Here is a 19,770-nt window from a genome sequence, read left to right as displayed (position 1 = left end):
TCTCAGTATTGTGGTAGTTATCAGAGCATGTTAGTATTCCCTAGTATTCCCGTTGATGGGCTGTGGAACAGGGCTATTGTAGCTTTTGCACTTTTAAGTTAGGAAGCTGTTGGAATTCTTTCTTCTAAAATAATCAAGAGCATAGCTCCCTGCTGTGTTCTTTCTTCTGGGCTCATTAGCATTTCTAGTCAGTAGTTCAAATACAAACAATGGGTATAGACAATGAGATGCTTTTGAAGACTCCTTACAGTTGATCATGTTGGAGACCTCAGCCCAGTTTTACATTTAAAAAAAATCAAAGCAATTATAAAGCATAAATTAGTTTCATTTCTTTCCTACTATTATTATTTTCAGGTCATTAATAGTCTTATATCTAATTAACATCACATATGTTAGACTCAGTTGACCATATTCTTGGAAGATGAAAATGAAAGAGTTTTTCCTTAGGGCAGTGGTTCTTAAACCTGGCTGCACATTGAATTTACCTCAGGATCTTAAAAAAATTCTGATGCCTGGACTCCCACCCCCAGATATAATGACTTAATTACTTTGGTGCTCAACATGTGCATCAGCATTTTAAAAGCTCCTCCCTGGGTCATTCTAATTAATATGCAGCGAAGTTTGGGAACTGCTGGCTTAAACTCTTTCACACTTTTGAAAAGCAAGAGGGATGACCATAAGTTAATGGTACAGGCGGTGTTGAATACAGGGAAGTATGATGGTACTTGTTAACTTTTAGCCACGCTATGTGTATAGGTGGATAGTTTTCTGTTAAGTGTTGTGGTAAACAGAAGTGCATGTTACATTATGTGCTTATGGTAATGATTGACTTGTTTGGAACAGAAAATCAGTGTTCAGTTTTATGTAATGATGAAGAACATAACTAATTGGTTACTTGGAAAACTAAAACTAGCTTATATGGAGGAAATATAAAGTAATAATAGCATCGGTTTTGGAAATAAATAACCCTTATCCCAGGCCTTAATATTAGCCATGTAATTTTTTGTAAGTGTCTTAACCTCTCTTATCCTCAATTCCACAAGAAGACACTGATGCAAATAATGCCTAGACTCATGAGGTTATTGTGAGGATCCAAATACAAAATAGTTTCTTACTCCATAAATATGTGCTCTGTAAGTGTTAACTAGAATAGTGTACTTTATGCAGATGGAGTAATGTTAAGGTCATGAGATTTTTGATTGCTAAACTATGTGATTGTGGGAAATGACTTCTACCTCTAGGTCCAATCAAAATGCTGAATAGAACAATTTGAATTTGTATAAGTAGATTATTAACTTTAATAATAGAAGGTGAAGCATTAAATTGAAAAACTGATTTATTCTTAAAGAAATATTAAAAATGCAGAAGGTTTCTGTAACAATTACATTGAATTATAACAATTTGATACCTGTTCTGATTTGGTATCTGTTCTGATCTTTCAAAGATATGAGTAAGCTTAAAGTGTGAGTACATGATAATTAAAGATTATAAATTGTTTATGACCAGGAAGTAAACTATCAAAAGCTACAATAGATAAATTTAAAATATCCTCAAAACTCAAGAATACATGAGAAAAGTGACAAGCAAATAAACAATTTATTTTTTACATCAGTTGAATTAACTCACAGGGTAAACCTGGCTCACTGTAATGACATTCTAAAATATTTGGGTAATCTTGGGATGCCAGAGTAATAACTGAATCATTGACTTCTTTACCAAAGTGTCACCTACTTACTGACTTCCTTACCAGAGCAAGAATTTAGGCTCACAATATATGAACAAAAGTTTGATCATAAATACTACCAAAAATTTGTTTTCCCTTTTTCTAAAACTCTAGTCAGCTCAAATCAATGCTGGCTTGCCTCTGTTAACTATGTGCAAAAGACTTTCAGATATTTATTATTTTATTTAAATATTAGCCCATTATACATGTCTTATATTGAACATAACTAAATGATTTTGGACAAATGAAATTATAATATCTTTAGTGTTATATGTAGCTTAAAGATTGTCAGTCATTGACAACTTTGGTTAAAAATGTTCGTACTTATATGGAAAAAATTAACTTTTTCAATTTGTAAAATTTTATCTTAATATTTTTATAGGATTTTTTGGAAGTAACCTGCCAGATTATCAAAGGTCGGAAATCATGATGTTCATTATGGGTAAAGTACCTGTTTTTGGAACATCTACCCATATGTTGGATATCAGTCAACTAGGGTATGTTCTCAGACTATAAATTTGAATTTAATCTTGGGTTAAATTTTATCTTAAATATAGAAAATGTTAGTTTGAGGTTTTTTTAATCATTAGTAATAAAAAGTCCTATGGAAAGCAGATAGTATTTTTATGATACTAGATTGCTAAGCAATTAAATCAATAGTTCTATGCCTTTAGAATAATTTTTCAGCTTATCATAAATTCTCAAATATTCTATCTCTTATACTGACCAGGTGAAAGGTTTGTATATATGTATATGCATTTAGAGTAAACCTTCAAGTATCCTGTACAAATTTTAAAAATTAATGTGTGTCAGGAGGGTTGACTTACTCCTAGAATTCTAGAACTGAGAGTGATTTTGAAGATCATATATTCTGGACCCCTTATTTCATACATTTGGCTTGATTTTTATACCATACTAAAGCTTTTTGTGAGTGTTTTTGTTTTGTTAACTTAATAAAGAAATGATAGTTTCTTATTTGACTTATATTTTTTGACCAATAATTAAATAACACTTTTTCCATTTGTTAATATATTATTTTAAAATTGTCTGTTCTTAACTTGTTTATTGATGTATGTTAAAGAGATACTATATTCAACTATGTTTGTAGTAAGAATTTTCTCCAATTTATAATATCTTTTAATTTGTGTTGTTTAGTGTATCTGTTTCCTTTGAGAGCCAGTAACTTTACTTATTTTTGTTTGAATTTGAGTTTTTTACATATAACTATTTTAATTCATATGAAATTTACTTTAGCATATAAAGTGAGCCATGACTTAAACTATTAAAATAATCTATTTAGCCAATAAGAATAGAGTTTTAAAATCAGTGAACAGTAATATAAGTAAATGAAGTAATATAAATGTTAATTAGGGCAGGGTGTGGTGGCCTGGAATCCCGGCACTTTGGGAGGCCCAGAGGGAGGATCTATTGGGCCTAGGAGTTCAAGGTTGCAGTGAACTATGATTGTACCACTGTACTCCAGCCTGGGTAACAGAGGAAGACCCTCTCTCTTAAAAAAAAATGTTAATTAGTATAATAATACCAGCATTTTGTGTGTTTTAGGGATTTGGGAACCAGGCGAATTCAGATAATGTTGCTGAGATCTTTACTTATGGTAAGGCATTTAAAACAGGTGAACACATTTAACCTTAAATTATTGAAAACATTAAAAGAGATAGCTTCACATTATCAGCTTCCTTTTCTTATTTAGTAAGACACTATTTGTGGTTGGTTTTTTATTGTACTCTTAATTTTTTTATTATTGTATATTTTTTACTGTTTGTTCTTCACATCCCCTAGCATTTTGTTTGATCCTCATAATGATGAAACATACAGAGGGCAGAAACTATTGCCATTTTATAGGTGAAGATACCTGGGCTCAGAGACTTTGGGTGGAAGGAGTAGAGAAGGTTCACTAGATCACTGACCTAAAGAATAGAACTTGAACTTGAAATCCAAAGTTCTTTCAACATATTACACTATTTCTTTTACATAGTGACCAAATAATGGTTTCTTGTTGGGAAAATAATCCATAAAAATGAAAATTTGTCATTTTAAATTTGGGGTGGCTATAAATAGCTCAAAAGGAAAAGCATACCCAAAATGAGAGGTCCCTTGGTTATTTCATAGTAATTGTATTCATCTTTGATTCAACTACTCCTAGCATAATGCCAAGAACAAAGTAAGGGCTAGTTATTTGGAATGTATGCGCTTTCCAAATCAATATTTTTCAGATTTATTCTGGAAATCTTTGTTATATATGATCTCATTTCTTTAAAGAACTATCTCATACCTAGGATAAGTACAGAAATATCTTCTGTGGTTTTAATTTTAATTCTGTTTATAGTGCTTGTCACACAGAAGTTTTAAATTCTAATATAGCTAGACTTATCAGTCCTTTCCTATATGTATTGTGCTTTTTTATCTACTCTGATAATATAAACTCATTTGTTTATATTTCTTATAAGAGTTTTAAAATTTGGCTTTCCACAGTTACAACTTTCATCTGAAATTTATTTTTGTATGTAGTATGAGGTATGAATATATTTTTAATTTTCCTAGATGGGTAGACACTTGTCCTACCAATTTTCCCACAGACTTATAAAATCACCTCCATCCTCTTGTAAGTGCCCAAATATAAATGTTAAATGTTCCATATATGCTTATAATCCTGAAAATATGTTGAAATGACCCACCTGAAATTTCATTTGGTCCTGAACCTTTATTTATGTTAAACAAATGCCCTCCCTAAATAAACTACTTTGCCTCTCACCCTGTTTATACTACATAGTCAACTGAATGAATATCTATGTGGTATGCTTAAAAAGTTTAATACATTTAAGTATATTCTCTTTAAAATCTTTAAATTTAGAAGACAATGATGTACTCATGAATGTCAAATCAAGTAACTAAGTACAACTTTCCAAAATGGAAATGTATTCCTATTAACCAACTGCCTAATTTAAAATGGAAGACTAATTTACAGATTTAAATAAAAAAATTGCAGGTCTTACCTGTACTATTTGCCACCTAACCTCCTTAAATCTATTTTGTACTAACTGCCTATCCCTTATATTCTTAACCTGTCTGAGCTTCAGTTTTCTCTTATCAAATGTGGATGCCCTAATGCCTACCTCAGAGATGTGGGGAACAAAGTTAATACACACATGGTGCTTAGAATTGTGCCTAGCACGTGGCAAATGTGTACTATTATTTTATTTTCCCTGTGTATAAAGGTTTTGTAAATTCAATAAAATCCTTCATCACCCTACACATTTCCTTTATGTCTTTTCTTCAAGCTTCTGTCCATAACTGTTTCCCTAATTTTATGGTTCTTAAAAAACAGTGTGAGAATTTTACCAAAGAAGGACTTTTGACAAAGGTTGATTGGTTTTTTTTTCCTTCTGACAATTAGGTAACCTCTGGATACAAAGCAAAGACGATTGTTACTGCGCTGCCAGGGTCTTTTCTGGATCCTTTGTTATCACCGTCTCTCATGGAAGACTCTGAACTGAGACAGTTAGTCTTGGAAGTAATGCATAATCTCATGGATCGCCATGACAATAGGGCAAAGCTCCGAGGGATCAGGTAATATGCCATTTTGAAAAGGCCTTAATATTAATGTTTTTAAATTTCTAAATTAGTGTAGTTAAGTATTGTGGTTTTTTAAAGTCTAGCAGTTTTAGGTTTTATAAATCTAGACTTGCAGTAGTATTGAGACCATTTAATTCTTTGTATATTTTAAGATAGCAAATGTTTGGAGGTGATTTAATATACTCGTCAGAGATTTCATCTACTAGTAATTACTAGTTACATGGATTTTATTTTTGTTTTTCTTTAAACTTAAGAGTGGCATTAGGAGTCAAAATTACTGTATGCAATTCCCCTTAAACTTAGTAATTCAGTGGTATCATTACATATAGGCTTATTTAAGATGCTCATTGAATTGAGTGTTAAATAGTTCAAACTCCTAAGCATAAATATAATTTTCCATGTGGGAGGTTATTGTAACTAATTGTGCTGTTCATTAAAACTCATACATTGATTGTCTCTAGAATAATACCAGATGTAGCTGACCTAAAGATAAAAAGAGAAAAAATTTGTAGACAAGACACAAGTTTCATGAAAAAGGTAAGATCATCTAAAAAATAAATGCATGACATAAGTTATAGCTATGTGAATTATTAGGTGGTTTTTTATTGATCTATGACCTTGAAATGAAGCCAAGACCTTTATTGTAAAAGAGAAATTGCTCAATGATAGGTTATTCTTTTTTCAAATTCACTAGATGATGTCAAACAACTTTGTGAAGTCATTGCACCTATTTACACTACATTGTTACAGTATATATAAATTTTTTTTATTTTGTCTAATATAGTGGATATGTGGTAGGTAATTTTTAAAAATAAACTTGAATTAAGGAACCTGAAGCCTAAACTCCTACATATATAAGCATCACCTCAATGTTTGTCAGTGATGTTTAGGAACCATCGTGGTCAAGAGTGTTCTTAGAGAGGGCCCACTACATAAGACCATTCTTCCCTACCCAAGTGTAGAAGCCATGTGAAAGAGAGACAGAGAAACTCTGGGATTTGGAAAAGTGGAAAGCGAAATAAAGGATTTTGATAGGAGAGCATAGCTTTGTATCTGTAGCCAAAAAAGGCTTGCTAACACTGTGCCACCGATATAAACAGACTTAACCAGTCAGTCACTGTCTCAGCTGGAGAACTAGAGGCCTCCTTACTGTGATGGGGCCTTGGTGCACATTAGAGAACAGAGCAGAATGCATGTTTATTACAGACAGGCTGGCTACAGAAGAGCCTGTGCTGTTCTTGCACAGTTCCTTCTACTAAATTGATCAATCGGAAGAACCTGCTGAGAAACAGGCCTGCATTATTAAGCTAAAGTGCCTCTAGGTGGGAATGAGTGGGCCCCTATTGTGCTGAAGCCTGGCTGCACATTGCAACCACCTGGGGAGCCTCGTACTTAAAACCCTGATGCTTGGGCTTCACCGCTGACCAATGGAATCATATTGTGGGAGGGAGGACAGTGGTGAGAAGTGGGGAGGGCAGAAGCATGATGGTCATTCCAGTTGCCCAGTGATTCCAGCTGACCGAGTTGTGACTCCATGGTAATGGGAAATGGGAACCACCCTGTTATTTCTATTAGCTGTCACTTGGCCTTTGCTTCTATATCCAGGAATGCTTTACGTAGGAAAGGCTTTATTGTCCTTTATTAACCTAGTCAGTTTAGTTTGGGGAAACCCTCTGTGCAACCTCTGGGAAGTTTCTGTAACCTCTTCCCTAAATATAAGCTTTAGAATAGCATTTAGCAACTCCATGCCAAAATATAACAGAACCTGTATATGCTCTTTTCTGAACAGCTCCTAACCTATAGTGCAGGGATTGTTCCCAAGACAAGAAAGCCTGAGTACATTTCCCTTCAGCAAAATATGTTTTATCATTACCGATACTGTTTTTGCAAAAATATCTCCTAGAATTCTGCCGTCTCTTTTACTTTTTTCTCAATCCATAATTTGCTTTTGTATTTTCAAATTATTACTAAAAAACACTTTCATTGTTTAAACTGCAACTATTTCTAACTTGCTATTTTTATTTAAGGTTTGTCTTCAACTCTAATGTTAGTTTGTATTTGTATATTAGCATATTTGTTGATGTAAATAATCAGTTTGATCATCTAATCATCAGCTTAAATTTCACTTCCATGTTAAGTTGTATAAGATCGTTACTTTGTAGAAGGTTATATATATGTGAAATCTGCCTTTATTACAATTTAGACACACGTATCTTTTTTCCTCGTTTCTTTTTAGAATGGGCAACAGCTATATAGGCACATATATTTGGGCTGTAAAGAGGACGACAATGTTCAGAAAAACTATGAGCTACTTTATACTTCTCTTGCTCTTATAACTATTGAACTGGCCAATGAAGAAGTGGTTATTGATCTTATTCGATTGGCTATTGCTTTACAGGTACGCTTTCATAACCTTTCACAGAAGAAAATATTTTTTATGAAGCAGACACAATGGTGTTAAAGTATTATTGCCTTTATCCAAGGACATGAATTTTAAAAGGAAGGTATCTAGTTGTAAATCTGAAATAGTACTGTGATCACGTTCATTTATTCTTTCTATGGATGTAGAATGAGCATTTACTGTGTGCTAAATATCCTTCAAGGTGATGAAAAAGACAGACACAGTCCCTGTGTCCCTCATACTTCCAGTCTAGCGGCAAAGAAAGTCATTAAATAACAATTACATATATAGTTGTTTAATTGAGCTGTGTGTTATATAATAGAAGGACAGTTGGCACTGGCAATGTATGTCTGTATGTGTGTATTGATATGAGAACAGGAAAGGATTTCCTAAGGAAGAGACATTTAAGGTGAAGGATTTAACTCTGGTAAATGGGCATTTATTCTCCTTGCAGAATTCTTATACAAAATAACTTACGGTAAGGTGACATTTTTGTTAGCATTGCTAACTCTCTGCAGTTTCCCAGTGTAATCTTAGAGAAAATGCTAATGGAACATAAGAACTTGATCTGTCGGATATGTTTGTTTCTCATTAAAGGACAGTGCAATTATCAATGAGGATAATTTGCCAATGTTCCATCGTTGTGGAATCATGGCACTGGTTGCAGCATACCTCAACTTCGTCAGTCAGATGATAGCTGTCCCTGCGTTTTGCCAGCATGTTAGCAAGGTGATGTATTTGGAAAAGTTCTTAAGCTTGAATTTTGTACAAAAATGGCTAATTTTCTTCTAGTGATGATTATTGTTAACTTTGATGATTATGTATCAAATTAAGATAATTCTATAAAGATACACAGCCACTGAATTGAAACTACAGCTAAAATTATAGCTAATGTTTTTATATTATATTTTCTTAGATGTCTGCTGTTTTATTAGAATTTTTTAATATAGTGGTTGAATAGAATATATGGTTTTCTTCTAGAATATGTCATGTGATTTATTCTATAATTTTTTTCCTTTGAGCCATTATGAATCTTAATATCTAAATTTTCCTCAATTATGCTATTTTTGTTGTTTACATTAATCTGCTTGAGGCAGATCTCAAAATTTGAATATGTTCTATGTTTTTCAACTATATTTAGCTTTTTCCAGCAATAACTCTTAAATAGTTACTTGCACGATTTAAAAGACATTTCAGAGCCCCTAACTTACCTGGCAGAAAAAGTCTACTTTTAAAGATATCTGTAAGGGAGAACCTCATGTTTATTAAATTGGAAGTGTATCTTTTAGCCCTTAACTAAAATGTAGGTTTTTAGTGCATTCTAAGAAATAAAACTCATTCATTCATTAAATAACTATTTGAGTGAATATTTGATGCCTACCAACAGAGATATAAATATTATAAAAGCAGAGTACCCCCTTAAAGTTGCTCACAGTTCAATAGAGGATCCAGACCTCACAAGTGGGTTGAGATCTCATGCTTGGGCTACAAAAGATAGTACAGGAGACGGAGGATGGTGATTTGTAAAGGGATTTCTGAAGTAGTGCATGTGAGAGAATATATGTTCTTATTTCTTCACAGTAGGTTTAATCAAGTATAATGTGTCATCATTTTTTAATTTATATATTTTCGTCATGATTTTATCTGCTATATTTAAAAATAATAAATGTGAAAATAAACTTTGAATTTGGGCTCTAACCTTAGCTTAAATTCAAAAATAAAGTAATGGTATTTATTATAAATGTTTAAAGGGTTTTTTGTTGGTTTTTTTTTTTAAGTTTTCCAAATTTTCATAGGAAGGTCCTGAGAGGTGAGGTTTTTGATTTTTGTTTTCTTTTGTTTTTGGATATTTTTCAGGTTATTGAAATTCGAACTATGGAAGCCCCTTATTTTCTACCAGAGCATATTTTCAGAGATAAGTGCATGTATGTTAATTCTTTATATGTTAGAAGGGGCACTGACTTGAGAAAACAATCAGTAATAATTATAAAGGAGTAAACTGTTATTGTAATAATTTTCTGGTGCTTTATACTAATTCTTGTTTTGTGTTTTTGTCGTTTAATTCCTTTAACTTTTTCCCTTGCTGTAAAAGTTCTCACACATTATAAATGTTGACTCATAGACACGTGGAGTAAATCTTGAAAGAAAATTTTAAAAAGAAAAAAAGATTTATTCTATTTTTTAAAATATGAGATATGTCTCTTAAATACAGCATTTTTTATTTTCTCATAAAAAATGAACTCCTTTAAGAGAAAACAATATCCTGTTGAAGACTTTCAATAATATGTAATGATACTCATAAAATTGTAGTACAAAGTTGTATTAAGAAAAATCGATGTTATACCTTGCATTCTTCCTTGCTCTCCAAAGGAAAAAAAAATATATATGAAGAGTACTTTATTCAAATTTTTGAACTCAAAAAAGTTTATGTTGAAAGCATCTACGTAAGAAAATAACAAGCAGTTTGAAAAGAAAATCTTATTTGGTTGGGCAAGTACTTCCTAACACAAAGCTGGCTAATGCGGTTTTCATTAACAATCAGTGAAGCTGCATTTTTATTTTCATTTTTAATTAGCATAAAAAATCCTAAATTTAGTGCTCTTCATCATTTAATGTGTAAATATCAGAGTAATTTAGGCTGAATTTACTATTGGAACATACTTGGAGGAGAATCACAGCAGAATGTGGGACCACCTACCTACCTTGTGTTTTTAAAGAGCTCAAATTAGTCACCTAAAATATACTGATTTTTCTATTGTTAACTACAGTTTAAGTTGTGTGTATGTTTAGAATGTGGAGGCTTTTGCTCTAGAATGCTTTGCATATTAACTTATTTTTAATTTAAGTAATACTGAATGATCATTGTTTTGATCAACTTGACAGGCTTCCAAAATCTTTAGAGAAGCATGAAAAAAATTTGTACTTTCTGACCAACAAGATTGCAGAGTCACTAGGTGGAAGTGGATATAGTGTTGAGAGATTGTCAGTACCATACGTACCACAAGTGACAGGTAAGAGGAGGATACTTAGAACTCTGACTCTGGTGCTTGCTTATACTTTGGTAATATTTCCATTACCCAATTACTAGTGAAAATTAATTCTGGTGTGTATAGTTACTATAGCACAGCCTTTGTCAAAGGCTTAAAAGCATTTGTACTTCTACTTTTAAATTTTGCTCATGAAAACCTGTAGTAAATCTCTGAAGACATAATAGATTTTACCATAAGCAAATCAAGTCCTTCAGTGTTTAGTATTATTATTATTATACTTGGTATATTATAATATTAATATATCATTTTACTTAATATACATTAAACAAAGAAGCAATGTGAGATCTTTTCTCATTAAACAATATTATATTTAACTTGTAGAAATTGCTGAAAATTTTTTAGTGATGTGTGATGATTAAGCTTAATGAATTAGGCAACTTTTGTCATTTGAAGGAATGCATACTGGTTGCTGTATAAAGAAACCTGAAAGCTTTTTAATTTAGGGATTTTTTTTTTTCCTCTGTAAACTATATATTTCCTCCTGTTCTTTCTGTTGCTTAAAATAATTCTGTTGGGTTTGAAGGCAAAACTGCATGGTAACACATTCAAGTTCAATAAATCTTTTTATACAAAAAAAAAAAACTAAAATCAAACAATTTCTGTTTTATACTCTCATTTTCGTTTAATGGTTATATACATATTAAATTTGGTAGGAGAACTGGTTCTTCCTTTGGGAATACTGTGTTCTATAAGAGAACCATTTGATTTCACTTAGTTTTCTGGATTAGTCACTAAAAATAACACAATCTTTGTAAATAGCTATCTTTTTTGTAACGTGAATCAAAAATATATACATTTATTACAGTGAGAGTTGTTCATAATAGTCTTGGATGTTAATGAATGCTTTTGCATTTTCTTTTTATTTTTATAACTATCAAAGATTCCATTCTTCAGGAATTCCTTGAGGAAATAAAAATGCTAAGACTAAAACGCTGATAGAACTTTGTAATTTAAAAGTTTTTTTTTTTTAAAGAAATTTAAAATTTCACTTTTATAATTTGGATTTAGCTCTCTTTTCTTCAGGCAAAAAACCTCATAAACCCAGGCACAAGTACAAAGGTAAATCCAACTGTCAGTTTGGCCTGCCCTTTCCGTCACTTGTCCTCTAGGAAAATAGCTTAATATAATGAGCCCTTTAGAGAATGGAGCCAGTGGCCTGTATGTGTGATATAGTTATAAGTTTAGTTATTATTTTGCTCTGTCTTCCTTATAGCCATAGTTTATTTTACCCTTTTGTTATTTCCTTTTACCTTGTTCCTTTTAACAATTTTTTAATGAAAGCTCTGGTACTTTTTTTTTTAATGGGTAGTTTGTTCTTCCCCAATTCCTCTCACTCCTAATGAAGATGTATTCTCTCTGTAATGCCTCTATCGTTGATTGGAAGAATTCTGAATATTTTAGTATATACTTAATTACATAACTGCATAGAAATCTCTAATTAGAATAAGATTGTTCTGATTTATAAAGACTTTGATGGTTTAGAACCAGTCTGTGACATGTGTATCCTACCTTAATGCAGAAGCAGTCAGAAAAAACAGCGATATTTTAATCACCATTTAGTCAGTTGGTTATTAAATTTTCTCTTGCTATATAACCATAGATATTTGTTTTAAAAATTACAGAGATTTAAGAACAATTATCAAAAAAGCAAAATATATTTAGTTTGTTGTGTATCATACAATACCCATCATCATCACAATAGTAGTACCATTTAGCACTGTGTGCCAGGCACTCTGATAAGCGCATTGTGTTCATTTTCTTACTTAATCCTTATAATAGTTTGGTGAGGGAGGTAGCATTATCTTTGTTTACAGCTGAGGATAGTGAGGCTAAAATTAAATAAAATGATTAGATGATACCACCAGAATTAACTGCCTCTCCAATTTTGGGTGCCTAATAAATTACTTGATTTTGCTAACTATTTTTGAGGGGCTCAAAGATTGTTTAGGCATCTGGAATGATCCAGACTGATTTTTTTCATTTATTTCACAAACCATTACTGAGTGCCTGCTATATATCAGGCACTGTTAATGACTTTTGAAGGGTAGAAAAATGTTAAGATGTATTCCCTATGCTCAAGGATTAAAATCTAGTGGGGAAGACAGATGGATGATTGAAACACAATGGTAACTAGATCTAGAAAAAGAATGATGATCTGCCTAAAGTTTATTGAACTACTGGTGTCTAATATAATAATAAGTGGTCAGTAAATGTTAGCTGATTATTGCATTTTACTTTTATCTCCAGTCAAGCTAGAATTTGAGTGAATGGTGTATGTGTAAGCATGTGCTAAGTGCTACTCTATGTGGGGGGAGTTACAGTAATACCCCTCAGCTGGATCATTCAGAGGTACCAGTGGCTTCAGTAAACTTACACAGTTATTAAAGTATTTAATGAGTACCTTCTGCGTGCTAGCTGCTGTGCAAACAGAGGCAAGAATCAACAAAGACAGGTAGGGTACCTGTTTTCACAAAGCTTACAGTCTCTCAGCTGAGTTCTTTATTTCAGCCACAAAACACAGGACATGATTTAAACGACTCTTCTTTCAGTTCTCCCAAGAAGACATTTTACCAGTATTATTCAGATGCATAGGAAAGAAGTTAATTTCATTATGTTATTTGTCTCTAACAAGACAGATAACCAGGCACTTGTAATATACCTTAAAGGCTATGATCAGGAAAGTTTGGGTCCTCCGACAGCACCTAGGAGAGTATTTGATCCAGGTTTGGTGGGCCAAGGATGTTTTCCAGAAGGAAAAAAGCTCTTAAGCTGAGCCTTGAAGCAACTGCTAGGCAAGTGCACTGTTTCATACAGAAGTTAACAGCATGTGTGAAGGAATGAGGCAGGCCAGAACATGATTTCTTCTGGGAATTAATATAAAGTTAGTCTATCTGGAGTGAAGATAGACTTGTGGGAGTGGTGTTAGGAATTATAAAGCAGGGTGAAGTTGTTTGAACTTTATTCTGAAAGCAATGGGGAGGCATTGAATGATTTTAATCAGGGAATAACATTAGAGTTGCATTTTAGAAGTATTACTCTGGTTGTAGTTTCGCAAACTGGAGATGGGGTGACCATTTTGGAAGGTTCTTTAGAAATCCCAGGAGAGATTACAGTGGCGTACTGAAGAGGTATCAGTGAAAACACGGGGAAGTAGGTAGATTCCATAAAAATTTACAAGAGACAATCTATAGACAGTTATTGGTATGGGGAGACAAGGAGAAGGCCAGGGACTTTGGCTAGGTTTCTGGCTTGGGCACTTGGGTGGTTGGTACAGAAGAGCAGAGTTTACCTGCCACTTCATTTGTTTGTTTTTGGTTTTTAGGAGGGATGGGGGATATGACTGCGTTTAAGTAAAGAAGGAAAGAAGTATATATTTCAGCTGAAACTATAAGTAGTTTTGCATCTGGGACAACAGAAAGATGGAGTATTTATTAACAAAAATGAATAGGAAAGAATGGCTAGTTTTGGAGATCAGTCTCTTATTGAGTATCTTTGACCATGAACCATCCAAGTAAAGTACCCTGTAAGCAGTTCGGAGTCAGAGCTGGGTTTTATGTGAGAGTTAAGAGATTGTCATGAGAATTTTGAAATGAGCAGCATGGGGGATTTTGCTAAAGTCGCGGGGAGAGTGACTTCTCAAAATGAAGATGTGAGGAGAAAGAGGATAGAATTGCTTTAAAGAACTATCTTTTCCCTAGGGAGGGTATGTTGGGAAGGAGTTTAAAGCCTAAAGGCCAAAAGTCTCAGTTAGAATGTAAAAGGAGAGTAAGGCGGTGCTGTAATGTGGGTGCTGGGAGGTGGGTAGGTGGAAGGCAGGTAGAGGGGAGAAGCTTCAGAAAGGGGAAGGGCGGTTTGTCATAGATTGCTGAAGCTTCAAGGACGTTGAGAATTATTAAGGCCTTTCTTTGAATTTTCCTGGAAGGTGATTATTGATAGCCTGTGAGACAGCAGTTTTGAAGGTGAGCTGCAAAGGAATAGCAAAATACATATATAATTTTTCATTGCGCTGTTTGTTCTATTTTTGCTGTTTTCCTTGGGGATAAATGGAGGCACTACTATAGCCCAGTCTTTGAAACACGTGCTGACAAAGGACAGAGAGTGTGTCCTTTTGTACTAAACTCATAAGTTAGTACAGATAAGTTCATTTATTAATATAAATAAAAATCCAGCCATTTGCACATCTTATCCAAACCAACCATTTGTAGCCCTTGAAAACCATCTGCAATAAGTAAAGCAGTATACTGTGAAAAAGATACTGACAGTAGTTGATTTTCCTCTGAGCCAGGAAACAAAAACTGGCATCTACATTGGCTTAGAGTCCGAAGTTTGTTATAACTTGGCTCCGCCCTAACTGTGTGGCCTTGGGCATGCCCCTTAATCTCTCAGTGGCCCCTTGTCCTCCCACGGAAAGCAAGGGCCATAGCTCCTACACCATTTAGCTCAGATGAAATATATACATGAAAGTACTTTAAAAACTAAAAAAATCCTATATGAATATAAGAAGGATATTTGTATTTACTTCAGCATCTTAATCTTCTAATTAGCTTTTTGAATTGTGTTGATTTGTCCTGTTGATTAAAAGCACTTATAACACACTGATGCCTTAATCTGCTTTATCAAAACTTCCATTGTTTTCCAACCAATTCCTTCTTATAAAAAATATTTTCACATATATATCCTACCTCTCCTTTCTGGAGGGGGTAGTGATAGAGGTTCTGTTTTAAAATTTGTTCAAGAAATGAAGATTTTCTTTTATATTACTCTGACTTTTTTATTCCATAGTAAAATGAGTTTTAGTTTGTTTTTGTTTTATGAATATGCATTAGCACTCTATAGAATTTTATAGTTTTTATAGGACCAAAAAAGTATATCTATATGAGTAGTATCTGCATCATACTATGACATTTTGAATTTTGTGTATGGATAAATTACCTTTGTGTCCTGGTTAGCTTTTTAACTAAATCTAGGTGGTATAGTACCCCAGATACATTTATGTTTATTATATACAGTTAAGTCAGTTCCTGTATCTTATTTTCTATAGATAGCCATATAAAAATATATGTTGGTAGTCAGTTAATGTAGCTCTGTGCCATATTTGTGTTCAGACTGTTTTCTCTATTTTTGGCCATCTGAATGCAGTTCCATATGTTATATACAGATATATCAGGTGGTGGCAAAATATCACTGAAGGAATGTAAGCATAGCTCTAATGCTGGCCTTAATTTAGAAGTATTGCTTCTAAAATTCAGGTCTTTGTGCAAAGTTAAAAAGAAATAAACGATGATTACCATTGTGAACAGCAGACATACGAAGCAGAGAGGTACAAGGGATGGGAAAATGGCAAGGGCAAGGTTAGTTGTCTGGAACTATCTCAACCCAACTTGAGGAAGAGAAGTAAGGGTCTCCCCAGGGGCTGCATCTGAGACATCTGAGACGGTGATGAACCAGCAGGACAGAGGACAGTACAACCCACAGAGGAAAAGCAGATCGGGAGTAGCCCTAGATGGCCTACAGAAACACGGACATTATCTTCTGGAAGCTCTATTTTAGAAACTTTAACTTGGCATAGATGTATAAGATGTCTGACTATAGTCATACCTGGGCTTTTTTGCAGTCACTTAAGCAAGTGTTTATGTAGGTCAGAAGAAGAAAAAGCTCCGAGACTATAGTGGTAGAGATTCCCATTGAATTTTATTTTCTTTCCTTTTAAAATTTCTAATTATTTTTCTTAAATCTCTGCCTACTGTATTTCCTTTCTGTTCTCAGTGATTTCACTACTCAGTGATCTCTTTCCTGTCCTCATACTTCTTTTTCCTTTTTTATTTTTATCTTAGACTTGATTTTGACTTTTTCTGCAAGCCATCAGCCTTCACAAATTAACCCAGAAATTATTTTATAAGGCCTTTTGTGAGAAGCAGGATATAATTTATTCCTAATTTTGAGTTCTAGTGAGACCTTGAAAGTTAACGTGCTCAGATACTAAAAGCAAGTCAGCAGGGATGACCAAATACTACCTTGTGACAGTTCCATTGATATCTTTATGTTTGGTAGTTTCTATCAAAACATGCCATCATGAAGGAAAAACAGAAAAAGGACAGGATCTATGTTAACTCAGCAGTAGCCACAGGATATAAAATATTTCCAACCTGCAAACTAGCAAAACAGTATGCCATGTTTTGTTGCAGCTGAGGATATATTGGTTCTGTACCTCCAGCCTTCATGCAGTAGAACCTGAGTGACTCCTGTATTGTAGATGCAAACCCAGTGTCTGTCACTGAATTTTGTACATGGTTGGGGAGATAAAACATCAATTTACACAACTGTGGTAGGAGGGCCAATAAATGATTGAAGGATGATATAAGGGAAGTTCACTCACAACTGCTACTAAATTTTTATAGCTCAGAAGAAAGAGGGACAAGTAGAAATAATTGAAGTAATATTTAACATGTGATGTTCAACTAGGCCTTGAAAGTTAAGAATCTCTATAGCAGGAAGGACGGTAAAGGACAGATAATGAAGCATTTCCAGAATTTCCCACAGCAGGTTCAGAGATTAGATAAGAGGCATCTTTGACTTCAGTACTAGATTAAATGGGGAGCAGTTGAAGTTACTGTTGGTAAGATCTGATTAGAGAGCCCAGAAATGCCTTTTTAATTGCTGAGCAGTCAGGGAGCATTGCTTGGGGACTTATGCGATTAGTGTTTTAAAACATGTACTTAACATGATTGTATGAATATTAATACATACAGAGAAAATTGTAGAAAGGTCTGTCATCAGTCAGGATGGACTGAGTCAGTGGTTCTCAGCTGAGGGTGATTTTCTCATCACTGGGAACATTTGTCAATCTTGGAGACATTTTTACTTGTCAAAACTGGAGCAGGGAGAGATGGGATCAGCCTATTGGCATCTAGTGAGTAGAAGGTAGGAATGCGCCTAAACATTTACCAATGCATGGGACAGCTCCCTGCAACAAGAATTACCTGGCCCAAAATGTTCATAGTGTCAAGGTTAAGAAACCGCAAGTAGGTTATGCCATGGTAACAAATAATCCCAGATTCTTAGTGGTTTAAAAGAGTAAAAATTTATTAATTGCTGAGACTAACTGTGCATAACTTCATGTCAGCCGTATTCTGGAATCCAAGCTGATGGAGCTGCTACTCTCTGGAGCATTGCTCATACTTTATTGGCTAGGACTAGTTACAGAGCCCCTCCTAACCACAGAGAGAACAGAAATGGCAACCTTACCATGTTCCCAGAAAGGGGGCCAACTGCAATATTGAATGTACAACATGAATTCCTGTCATGGAAGGCGGCCTTGGAGCAGAGGAGTAGTCAAGTCAGTAAAAGGGAAACTAGTTTCTCAATGGTTTGTTTTAGTTCTTCGTTCTTTACCTTTTCAGTAAAATAAAATCACAGTAGACACAAAATGGGATTAGAAAGATAGGAGTGTTGCCAGATGATGTTAGGCTAAGATTCTAGACCTGAGCTTCCCCACTGTTTTGCGGAGCATTACAGCTATGTCTGAGTACTGTTCTCCTTAGCTCTTCAAGTAGCTGGGCAAGAGCTGGGGCAGTCTGAGCCTGCAGTATGAGCAGCATCTGCCCTTTATCTCCATGTGCCATACATGTTTTATAATTTTATATGTGCAATGTTGAGAAAAACTTCGGGAAGTTTTGTATTAATCAGTGGGCTGCATTTGTTTAAAAATTATAATTAGGGCTGAAAATGATTTATTTTAGAAGCAACTACTGGCATTATAGAAGGGAAAAACATATTAGAAAGACCAATTTGAAAACTATCTTACAAGTTTAGGTATGAAAAGATGAAAGTTTTGAATGATGGCACTCTTAAAATAAACAGGACAGTGTGGACATAAATATGGCTTATTAGAGATGTTGGATTTAGGACATGTCAAATAAAATTGATTGGCTGGACATGGTGGCTCAGACCTGTAGCACTCTGGGAGGCTGAGGAGGGAGAATTGCTTGAGCTCAGGAGTTCAAGACCAGCCTGAGACCCTATCTCTACTAAAAAATAAAAAATTTAGTCAGGCGTGATGGCGTGCACCTGTAGTCTTAGCTACTTGGGAGGCTGAGGCAGGAGGATCACTTGAGCCCAGGAGTTTGGGGTTGCAATGAGCTATAATCATGCCACTGTACTCTAGCCAGGGCAACAGAGCAAGACTCTGTCTCCAAAAATAATAATAATAATAATAATAATTGATTAATAGGAAACTGGAAATGTTGAACTGGAGCTCAGAAGAGAAAATGAGGTGCTAGAATCCTGCTCCTGGTCAGTCACACAAGTGTTTTTATAGTGCCTACATGGTGCCAGTTGCAGCCCCAGTAGTACTTGGGAAATCTCTGGGAGATTTGGAAGACCAGGGATGGGAGTAGAACAGGAGCCAGCTTGGCATCATTGTCACCGCTTCTAAATTTTATTCTGCATCACAGAGGAAAAATCGGGAACTGTGTTTTCCAGAATCCTCTCCTTCGTGTGGTTCTGAGTTAGAGACTTAAAATGAAAAGCACTCACACAAAATTTTGAAAATAGAAGAGGAGAAGCTGTTATCCTTCAAAGACTGGTATAGGCATCCATATGAGCAGACAGCAAACTTTAAGCTTCTTGGAGCTTCTTAAAATGACCCATTTCCGTGCTGCAGGAGAATGTCTTACAGCTCGCCACCTTTAACTCACTCAGCTCTCCAAAGTTTGAATAAGCCTCTAATTCTATGTATTGGAATACATGAAGTGTCTTCCTTTTTCCTGATGTAACCATGCTTATTAGATGTTCTCATAGCACCCTGTATTTTCTCCATCTATACTTTATTATTTGTGTAGTTTCTTTTTTTTTTTTTCCTGTCTTCCCTGTTAGACTATGAGCTTCATGAGGGTACAGACTATGTATTCAGCAAACTGTCCCTTAAACCTAACATGGTCTCTAATTACTTAATAGATTTGTTGAATATTAAGTGCTAAAGTAGAAAAGAATATATGGAAGGA

The 19,770-nt window shown here is 34.3% G+C and overlaps 1 protein-coding gene across 3 annotated transcripts in view; it reads left to right on the top strand.

The window, feature by feature from the left end:
* The window catches only part of EFR3A (EFR3 homolog A), a 99,292-nt gene that overhangs the window by 63,161 nt on the left and 16,361 nt on the right, over window positions 1-19,770 (top strand). For 2 of the 3 annotated variants that reach the window (XM_069465399.1, XM_069465400.1), the window contains 8 exons: window positions 2,106-2,220; window positions 3,287-3,338; window positions 5,139-5,311; window positions 5,779-5,854; window positions 7,554-7,715; window positions 8,316-8,447; window positions 9,576-9,643; window positions 10,602-10,729. In XM_069465399.1, coding sequence (XP_069321500.1) covers window positions 2,106-2,220; window positions 3,287-3,338; window positions 5,139-5,311; window positions 5,779-5,854; window positions 7,554-7,715; window positions 8,316-8,447; window positions 9,576-9,643; window positions 10,602-10,729 — 906 coding nt within the window. Of the gene's footprint in view, window positions 1-2,105; window positions 2,221-3,286; window positions 3,339-5,138; window positions 5,312-5,778; window positions 5,855-7,553; window positions 7,716-8,315; window positions 8,448-9,575; window positions 9,644-10,601; window positions 10,730-11,776; window positions 11,828-19,770 lie in introns of all 3 variants that reach the window. The other variant, XM_069465398.1, reaches the window with a different exon arrangement.

The sequence above is a fragment of the Eulemur rufifrons genome, chromosome 3 (assembly GCF_041146395.1).
Source record: "Eulemur rufifrons isolate Redbay chromosome 3, OSU_ERuf_1, whole genome shotgun sequence".
Lineage (NCBI taxonomy): Eukaryota > Metazoa > Chordata > Mammalia > Primates > Lemuridae > Eulemur > Eulemur rufifrons.
The sequence above is the reverse complement of the archived record's forward strand: the minus strand, read 5'-3'. Positions and strand labels throughout refer to the sequence as shown.